The sequence below is a fragment of the Palaemon carinicauda genome, chromosome 6 (genome assembly GCF_036898095.1).
Source record: "Palaemon carinicauda isolate YSFRI2023 chromosome 6, ASM3689809v2, whole genome shotgun sequence".
Taxonomy (NCBI): Eukaryota; Metazoa; Arthropoda; class Malacostraca; order Decapoda; family Palaemonidae; genus Palaemon; species Palaemon carinicauda.
In genome coordinates, this window is record NC_090730.1 from 164,285,039 (window position 1) to 164,296,117 (window position 11,079).

The window sequence follows — 11,079 nt, forward strand, 5'->3', positions numbered from 1 at the left end:
TTCTCTTGCTTAAGGGTACACTCGGGCACACCATTCTTTCTCATTTCTCTTTTTGGTTTTTTAAAGTTTTTATCGTTTATATAAGAAATATCTATGGTAATTTTGTTACTGTTCTTAAAATATTCCATTTTGATTGTTCATTACTTTGTTGTTTATTTCCTTGTTTCCTTTCCTCACTGGGCTATTTTTCCCTGTTGAAGCCCTTGGTTTATATGTGATAATAACAACAACCACAACAACAACAACAACAACAATAATAATAATAATAATAATAATAATAAAGGTACAGCCAAATTAAAAAGTCAGGCGACACCCACTGACTATCACTTGGCTACGGTAGAATTTCCATTAGACTTACTGACGGTTGAGAGTGTTGGTGGACTTTTGAACTTGGCTCTACATGGTCTTTGTTACATGCTGAGACCTCCCCAACTCTCCACCCCTCCCCCCTGCACCCACAAGTTAAATAGTCTCAGCAAAGAAGAAAACATGAATAATGATAGTACTGTATAATAAAAAAAAAAGTGGGTCTTCTCCCACCGGAAGGTTACAAGCATCATGGAAAACGGAACCAGGAAGATAGTTCCAAGGTTTGGCAGTGATGGGAAAAAGAAAATGATGATTAGGAAATTTCCAATGAACAAGTTTGGGAGGAATGTTAGGAAATAAGGGAAAACCCCCCTTTTGAGGTATATAGCCACTCCATAGAACAACACGAAGCGTGGATCTGAAATTTGAGTAGAGCTTGAATTAAGAGCCTCCCTTTCGTGGATAGATCCGGTACAGATTCATTTCGTAAGTCACGACACTTTGTCCGTCCCTGCACGCACCTTGTACACACACACACGCACTTACAAAACGTCTTGTCCACTGCTTGTCGTAACTCTCTCTCTCTCTCTCTCTCTCTCTCTCTCTCTCTCTCTCTCTCTCCTCTCTCTCTCTCTCTTCTCTCTCTCAAAGCGACATTTGGACCCTGATTTGCAACTTACAAAGTGACTTTTTTACTGCTTGTCCCAACTCTCTCTCTCTCTCTCTCTCTCTCTCTCTCTCTCTCTCTCTCTCAAAGCGACATTTGGGCCTTGATTTGCAACTTACACAGCGACTTGTCCACTGCTTGTCCCAACCCTCTCTCTCTCTCTCTTCCACTGGTCCACTGCTTATCGTAGCTCTCTCTCTCTCTCTCTCTCTCTCTCTCTCTCTCCCTCTCTCTCTCTCTCTCTCTCTCTCTCTCTCTCCTAGATGCCTCTAAAAGCAATATTTATGCCTTGCTTTGCATACAGTCACTAAGAAATAGTCACTAGATGCTGGAATGTTGGATGTTGGACTATAATAGACCCTTAGAGTTTATTGAATGCATCTAGCTGTCATTTTCATCTCAAATACACCGTCTTTGGCCTAGACTTAGAAAAATATTAATGTATAAAAGATAGATAACATCTATTTTATACAATAGAAAGGTAAAGACAAGTTGAATAACCCTCCCTTCTACTTATCTTTACGAAAAATAACCCCTAGTGTGCTTTTGCATCTCAAATGAGCCGTATGTCGAGGCCCTAGTCTTAGTCTAACGCCTTCCTACAGATCTTGGAATCCTTATGTGATATATCGGTAGATGATGTCACGTGTGTCGTATACTGCCCTCTATCTATTTCTTTGTCTATCTATCTATCTCTCCTTTCTTGGTGGCTTCTTTACTATTATTATTATTATTATTATTATTATTACTTGCTAAGCTACAACCCTAGTTGGAACAGCAGGATGCTATAAGCCCAGGGGCTCCAATAGGGAAAATAGCCCCGTGAAGAAAGCAAACAAAGAAATATAAAATATTTTCAGAACAGTAACAACATTAGAATGGGATTTATCTAAATGATATAAAAACCATGAAGATTTATATTTCTAACGATAGTTTTTATCTTTATTGAAGATTTCTTCTGCCATTGGTTTGAAGATAAACTGTAAAAACTGTAATACCTAATGAGGTATATTTTAAATATTTTTTATTTGCTTTTCTTAAAATAACGACCAATATTCCTTCTTTTTTAATGGCTGCTTTCCTGGTTTTTTTTATATAGTTTACGTGTGAAAGATATGTTTTTAAGTTGTTACTATTCTCGTAGTCTATTTCCTGGTTTTGTTTCCTCACTGGGCTATTTTTCTTTTTTTTCTTTTTTTTCTTGAACCCTTGGGCTTATAGCATCCTGCTTTTCCAACTAGGGCTGTAGCTTAGCTAATAATAATAATAATAATAATAATAATAATAATAATAATAATAATAATACATAGGGGAACCCTACTCTACAGGACCTACAAAGTCTAGTTTATCTAATACATTCTTAGAAATTTGGTAAATAATAGTTTTTTTTAACTTTATTGAAGATATCATCCACCATTGCTTTGAAAAAAAAAAAGGTAAACTGTAGTGGCTAATAAGACATATTTCAAACATTTTCAATATTTATATATATTTTCCTGATTCTTTTCAGGTTTGGCTCCGAAGTAACCAAAGTACTCCACCTCACACATTCACTGAGTCTAGTCCCGCGTTACGCCATATGCAAAAGAGAATCTAAAATAACATAGTTAATTCATTTTATGATTTTAGGAACGATTCAAATGAAAAGTACTTTCGATTAAGGATGTATGAATGGAGAAAGATAATTCTAGCGGCCGATCGTGCTATACAGTGGGACTAATAAGGTTGAATGACGAAGCATTAGTTATGAATTTAATTAATTCAGTAGAGAAGTTGATAAAAAATACCTCACGCTTAAGTAAATAATCAAAATATGAATGGAAACTTCACGTACAAGTGAAATACACATAAAGATTTTCTTATCCACACAGTAAAGTAATACATTATAATATAAAAGTGTTAAGTGACCTTAAAGAAAAAACTAGACTTAGGTTTGAAGAAAGATGATTGGAAACTTCACGTACAAGTGAAATACACATAAAGATTTTCCTATCCACACAGTAAAGTAATACATTATAATATAAAAGTGTTAAGTGACCTTAGAGAAAAAAACCTAGACCTAGGTTTGAGGAACGATGCATATCTTAACCATATTTGCACTTCTCACCTGTTCCCTGAGAATCGAATGCAGTTCAAACCTTCCATCTTACCTGAGGAACAAGGCGTCAGATGACAATGATTCTACAGGTAAATATACCGAGGTGATATTATCTCTTGCATGATATTTATGTTCTTGTGATATGTGAAAAAGAATTCACGCATGTTTCGGGGGGAAACCCCGCTGATACTGTTTCCAAGATTTCTCTTGAAGAAAAACTTATCCAAAATTGATCAGAGGTCATGATATTATTATGTTAATACCTAAGCCGTAACAAGTTCACTGCAGGACAAAGGCCCCAGACATGTCCTTCCACTCCCGTCTGCTTATGGTCTTTCTATGCCAGTTTATACCCGAAAATTTTCTTAGCTTGTCAATTCATCTTTGTTATCTCTAGGGACCCATTCTGTTATTTTTAATGTCCATTTATTATCAGTCTATTATCATCATATGTCCTACCCATGTCCATTGTTTTCTTACAAGTTAGAATGTCCTTTACTCTAGTATGCTCTCGTAACCATGCTGCTCTTTTTCTGTCTCTCAGTGTTAATCCCATCATTATTCTATCACCATTTAAACTAGACAGATTAAAAAACATGCTACATGTTCTAGTAGTACAATCTCTCCCTTCCTCTTTTATCTTATCTATGAACTTAATCTCTCAAAAGTAGAGTATCTGGTTTTATCGTTATAAAAATCTTCCTAAATTCTTTTGGTTTTACAGAGTTCTTCCTAACTTCTTTTGGTTTTACAGAGTACTTCCTAACTTTTTTTGGTTTTATACAGAATACCTCCTAACTTCTTTTGGTTTTATGCAGAATACCTCCTAACTTCTTTTGGTTTTATACAGAATACCTCCTAACTTCTTTTGGTTTTATACAGAATACCTCCTAACTTCTTTTGGTATTACAGTCCTTACTAACTTCTTTTGATTTTACAGAATACCTGCCTGCTTCTTTTCGGTTTACAGAATACCTCCCAACTTTTTTTTTTTTTTTTTGGTTTTACAGAGTCCTTTTTAACTTCTTTTGGTTTTACAGAATACCTCCCAAGTTCTGGTTTTATAGAGTACCTCCTAACTTCTTTTGGTTTTACAGAATACCTCCTAACTTCTTTTGGTTTTATACAGAATACCTCCTAACTTCTTTTGGTTTTATACAGAATACCTCCTAACTTCTTTTGGTTTTACAGTCCTTACTAACTTCTTTTGATTTTACAGAATACCTGTCTGCTTCTTTTCGGTTTACAGAATACCTCCCAACTTTTTTTTTTTTTTTTTTTGGGTTTTACAGAGTCCTTTTTAACTTCTTTTGGTTTTACAGAATACCTCCCAAGTTCTGGTTTTATAGAGTACCTCCTAACTTCTTTTGGTTTTACAGAATGCCTCCTAACTTCTTTTGGTTTCACATAGTATCTCCTAAATTCTTTTAGTTTTAGTGTCCTTCCTAACTTCTTTTGATTTTACAATGAACCTTTTAATATCTTTTGGTTTTACCGAATACCTCCTAACTTCTTTGGTTTTACAGAATATCCCCTAACTTCTTTTTGTTTTACAGGGTCTTCCCTAACTTCTTTTGGTTTTACAGAGTTCTCCCTAACTTCTTTTGGTTTTACAGAATACCTCCTGACTTCTTTTGGTTTTTCGGAGTCCTCCCTAACTTATTTTGGTTTTACAGAGTACCTCCTATCTTCTTTTGGTTATTCAGAGTCCTTCCTAACTACTTTTGGTTTTAAAGTCCTTCCTTACTGCTTTTGGTTTTACAGAATACGCCCTCACTTCTTTTGGCTTCACAGAATATCTCCAAACTTCCTTTGATTTTACAGAGTCCTTCTTAACTTTTTTTTAGTTTTGCAGAGTCCTCCCTAACTTCTTTTGGTTTTACAGAATATCTCCTAACTTCTTTTGGTTTTACAGAGTACCTCATATCCTCGGTCGTGAAGGGAAACTTCAAGGAAGTTCTTCGCCTGGTTCAGAGTAACAGTTCGTTCGCCAACGCTCGGGATTCAGGTACGGTATTCTTAAATCCCAGATTGCGATCAGTTTTCGTGAGAAATGGATGTTCTGTACTGTCATGACGATGCCCGTAAGCCTTGGAATCTTTAAGCAGTACTTACTTGCCCGTTTCTCTAGAAGGTTAATTTGAATATATCATGTTAACATGATTGCTGTTTAGATAAAGTAGTAATCTTAGAGTTTTATGGTTGATGTTTACTAATGTATAAATATTTTATTTGTTGATTCGCCTCTATATATTTGCTGTATGTATTATTGTTATTATTATTATTACTATCCAAGCTACAACCCTAGTTGGAAAAGCAAGATGCTATAAGCCCAGGGGCTCCAACAGGGAAAAATAGCCCAGTGAGGAAAGGAAATAAGGAAATAAATAAATGAAGAGAACAAATTAACAATAAATCATTCTAAAAAAAGTAACAACGTCAAAACAGACATGTCCTATATAAACTATTAACAACATCAAAAACAATTATGTCATAAATAAACTATAAAAAGACTCATGTCCGCCTGGTCAACAAAAAAAGCATTTGCTCCAACTTTGAACTTTTGAAGTTCTACTGATTCAACCACCCGATTAGGAAGATCATTCCACAACTTGGTAACAGCTAGAATAAAACTTCTAGAGTACTGCGTAGTATTGAGCCTCGTGATGGAGAAGGCCTGGCTATTAGAATTAACTGCCTGCCTAGTATTACGAACAGGATAGAATTGTCTAGGAGAGTATTTACTATTTAAGAAGGTTAACTTGGATATATCGTGTTAACATGATTGTTGTTTAGATAAAGTAGTAATGTTAGTGTTTACGAATGTTTACTTATGTATACATATTTTATTTGTTGATTCGCCTTTATATATTTGCCCTGTATAGGATTGCATTTGCTATTCAAGATAGTTAATTTTGATACATCATGTTAACATGATAGTTGTTTAGATAAAGTAGTAATGTTAGTGTTTTATGGTTGATGTTTACTTATGTATACATATTTGTTGATTCACCTCTACATATTTGCTATGTATAGGATTGCATTTGCTATTTAAGATAGTTAATTTTGATACATCATGTTAACATGATAGTTGTTTAGATAAAGTAGTAATGTTAGTGCTTTATGGTTGATGTTTACTTATGTTTACATATCTTATTTGTTGATTCACCTCTATATATTTCCTAAATATAGGAGTGTATTTACTATTTAAGAAAGTTAATTTGGATATATCGTGTTAACATGATTGTTGTTTAGATAAAGTAGTAATGTTAGTGTTTATGAATGATGTTTACATATGTATACATATTTGTTGATTCGCCTCTACATATTTGCTATGTATAGGAGTGTATTTGCTATTTAAGAAGGTTAATTTGGATATATCATGTTAACATGATTATTGTTTAGATAAAGTAGCAATGTTAGTGTTTATGAATGATGTTTACATATGTATACATATTTGTTGATTCGCCTCTATATATTTGCTATATATAGGAGAGTATTTACTATTTAAGAAGCTTAATTTGGATATATCATGTTAACATGATTGTTGTTTAGATAAAGTAGTAATGTTAGAGTTTTAGGGTTGATGTTTACTTATGTATACATATTTATTGATTCGCTTTTATATATTGCTGTATATAGGAGAGTATTTACTACTTAAGAAGGTTAATTTGGATATATCATGTTAACATGATTGTTGTTTAGATAAAGTAGTAATGTTAGTGTTTTATGGTTGATGTTTACTTATGTATACATATTTGTTGATTCGCCTCTATATATTTGCTATGTATAGGAGTGTATTTGCTATTTAAGAAGGTCGGTTTAATATGTTAATATGACTAACGTTGTTGATTAGATAAACTTAAAATATTAGTGTTTACTTAGGTATACCTAATTTAAATTTGTTGATTCGTCTTTACATATTAGCTAATTAAGAAAGTCAATTTAGATATATCATGTTAACATTACCATTATTGCTTATTAGATAAACTAAAAATATTGTTTATACCTGATGTTGATGTTTACATAAGTATACATATATTTATTTGTTAATTAGCCTCTATATATATTTGCTATTTATAGAAGTTCTCAGTATATATGTCTTTAACAAAAGAACCATTGTGTTCAAGGAATCGAATAACTATAGTCAATTGTTTTTAGTGAGGCAGAATTGCACCGACTCACAGGGGTGCCCTTTTAGCTCGGAAAAGTTTCCTAGCAGCTGATTGGTCGGAAGTATTTTTGTCCGATCAATCAGGTGTTAAGAAACTTTTACGAGTTAAAAGGGCACCCCTGCTAGTCGGTGCAATTCTGCCTCACTAAAAAGAATTGACTATAGTAATAAATATTTTTTATTTAAAAACATATTTAGATAAATAGTAAAAATTGCGATTGAAAATAAAGTATAACTATGTTAATTAAAAAATAATCATGTAAATATACTGTGAAATATATATGTGTATATATATAAATATATATATATATATATATATATATATATATATATATATATATATATATATATATATATATACACACACACGCACACGCACACACACACACACACACACATATATATATATATATATATATATATATATATATATATATATATATATGTATATATACACACACACACATATATATATATATATATATATATATATATATATATATATATATATGTATATACACACACATATATATATGTATATATATGTGTATATATATATGTATGTATATATACTGTATATATGTATGTATATATATATATATATATATATATATATATATATATATATATATATATATATATATATATATAGTATATGGATATATATACATATATATACATTATATATACATATATATATATATAATATATATATATGTATATATATACTGTATATATATACGTATGTATATATATATATATATATATATATATATATATATATATATATATATAAATATTCTGTATATATATGCATATATATATATATATATATATATATATATATATATATATATATATATATATATATATATATATATATATATGTGTGTGTGTGTGTGTATATATATACTATAAATTGTAATTGTAAATGTGTATTTCCTAATAAAAGATAAAAAAAAAAAATTCCTGCACTTTTCAGAAAAAACCGCCCTCATTTATGCGATACAAAACGAGGACGTGAGGATGGTCCGGCTCCTCCTCCAATATGGCGCCGATGCCAATGACTACGTGGAGACACAGCTAGGTTTGTAATTCGGGACTTTTACACTCGCAAAAGTTTACTCGAGCAGCCGACCCTGCTTTACGGTGGAACTGATAAGGTTTAAAGGCCACTCATTAGTGAAATAGGCAAGGGACAGTGACAATGACCTAGAGGCTGACTATATATACATATGGGAGGGCCAGACAATGGTTGCTAATGACTCAGCTGGTAGACCTATAGTCTCCCCTATACCCTGCTATACAATGGAACTGATGAAGCTTAAGGTTTATGGTTTAAAAGCTGCTCATGAATGGAAGAGGCAAGGGACAGTGACAATGACCTAGAGGCTGACCATATATACATATGGGAGAGCTAGACAAGTCTTACGATTCACGAAATACTATGATCTAGTGTTACCTTGTCAGGAGTGAAGCCGATTAGGAAGCAAACACAGGGTTGAGACCTAGTGTTAGGGTAAGCTAAAAATATAGGAGTCTAAGGCGGGTCACAGGTTTTAGTAGGTAAGAATATGGCTCCTAGGTTAGGTTAGGTGGGGGAATCTTAGGTTAAGTGGTGTTCTTTTAAAATGCGGGTTTCCTGTCCAACGAACTACAAATGCTCCACCTTTTGTAGCCCAGGCTGAGAAAATTGAAGCACTGTGAAGGGTAATAGTTGTCATGAAAAACCAAAGCAAGATGCAAATTCCAAAGATTCTCAGAAAACTGATAAAAACTTAACCACTTAACCCAGTGATTTCCAATGTTCTAATACTAAATATGGCGAGATTATGACTTTGATTACCTCGTCATTCAATTTTTTTTCTAATTTCAACTAATCTTTCAGCTTCTCCCCCCTCTTTCTGGGCTGTGGAAATGAACAACACGGAGATCCTGAAGCTTCTGCTGGAATACTGTGCTGATCCCAGGGGTTATAAGGAGCAAGTGAAAGACACTGTGAAAGGTGAGGTCTCATTTTGTATGGATGAATAATTTAGTAAAAATTTGGTAAAAACAAAAGTCCATAAAACGATATCATAGAAATCTATCATATACACATATAATCAGCCATCTAGACTCCTCTCCACCCAAGCTAAAACCTGGAAGGGTCAGGCAATGACTACTGATGGCACAGCAGGTAGCAAAATCTCCCTTGTGATATCTACAGAGCCCTGGGCGTGGCTCGAACTACGACCCCATAGAGCATGAGTCGCGAACTTTACCTCTAAGTTATCACAAGACGGTAAACTAGGCTAGGAAACCATTAGGTTGACTGATTGGTCTTCATAAACTTGCATCACCATAATGTAGAAGAATTTATTCTTGTGTTAATAATTTCAGGAGAAAATCGGAGTCTACTGAATGCAGCTGCGGCGAAGCAGAATCCTAGAATGGTGAAGATTATAGAAGGTACGTTGAATCATATGAATTTCATACATTATTGGAATTGACTTTGTGAAATCAAAATGTTGGCCCTTTAAATAAGAGGGCAATACATAACGATGCCTGTGATGTGTAAGATAATATACCAATACATACATAAATGTATATAAAGATGTGGTCCCTTGGCCAACCTACTACCTAAGAAAAGACCCACTTACTGTAATACCAGCTGTTTGAGTTGGAAAGAAGGGCCCCATCATTAACACGGTCAAAGGCATCACTAAAATCAAGGCCAAGCATACGAATTTCTTGACCACAATCATGGGATTTCTGTACAGAATTGGAAATTGTATGATGGGCATCACATGCTCAGAGGCCTTTGGAAAAGCTAAATTGTGAACTAGGGAGCAGATTAGTAGTAAGAAATCCTCTAGAATACTGTTTGTTATCTATTGTACCTGAGTTTTTTCTTACCAGAATACGTTCAACACGGATGTGGTAGATGTCCAGCCGAGAGACGGTTATTCGCTCCCTTAAACATCAACTGGTTCCTTCCGGAAACTGCCAGTCGCAGCGTTGCAAACATCAGCTGCCCTGTTAGCTATGGCCACACATTTGGCACCTGGAGATGTGGTACTAATTCGACCTGGGATGAAGCACCTGATCTTAGGTATGCCCGTAATCTAGATCGTTTACATTATATAAGCATTGGTCCTTCCCAACATTCCAGACCTTACTTGTGTTCAGTATCTAAAACTTGACTGTGTTTAATATCTAGAACTTTGGTATGTCCATGTTCTAGGCCCTTGTTATGACCAAAATCTGAACCTCCAGTGTGTCCAAAATATAGACCTTTGGTATATCCAAGATCTATTCTAGACCCTGGCTATGTCTTTATGTCGTTCCTGACTTTTTACTTTCTTTATCGAAACGTCTGATTCCAGTAAGCATGAAATAATATACAATACAGTATACATATTTTTGTAGTTTATTGTTTGAAAATTTTTGAAAAAGAGCAACGATGAGAAGCATATCACAAATGAAAGTTGGGTTCTATTCGGTCCTCTGAGAAGCTGCATGATATATTCATTGAAATATGACGCTACATAAGAAATAGCATAGCTGATTCACTTCAAATTGATTGTGTATCCCTATCAGCAGAAAATCTATAAAAATATGACATTATTTCTGAAATGTCAAACTGATAGTTTAAAATTTCTTTCCTTAGTCCTTGTCGAAACCTCGAAAGCCTAATAAAGATCCCTGGACCAAGCGACGCTCCTACAACAGCCGCGGAGAACCTTGCCAAGATGGCCGACAATATCAACAGCGTCACTCTTCTACCTGGAGACTTGCTGGCCATTGATGATGCACTGAGAACTCTTCAGACTCAGCACATAAACCACG

At 33.8% G+C, this 11,079-nt stretch overlaps 1 protein-coding gene across 1 annotated transcript in view; it reads left to right on the forward strand.

Moving 5' to 3' along the window:
- The first annotated feature begins 2,698 nt into the window (after positions 1–2,698).
- The window catches only part of LOC137643323 (adhesion G protein-coupled receptor L4-like), a 21,093-nt gene continuing 12,712 nt past the window's right edge, over positions 2,699–11,079 (forward strand). Inside the window, exons 1-7 of the mRNA XM_068376159.1 lie at positions 2,699–3,163; positions 4,990–5,082; positions 8,231–8,335; positions 9,137–9,253; positions 9,631–9,699; positions 10,150–10,342; positions 10,901–11,079. The exon at positions 10,901–11,079 is cut by the window's right edge and continues 41 nt beyond it. Of these exons, the coding sequence (XP_068232260.1) occupies positions 3,052–3,163; positions 4,990–5,082; positions 8,231–8,335; positions 9,137–9,253; positions 9,631–9,699; positions 10,150–10,342; positions 10,901–11,079 (868 nt within the window). The 5' untranslated portion in view covers positions 2,699–3,051. The remainder of the gene's footprint in view (positions 3,164–4,989; positions 5,083–8,230; positions 8,336–9,136; positions 9,254–9,630; positions 9,700–10,149; positions 10,343–10,900) is intronic.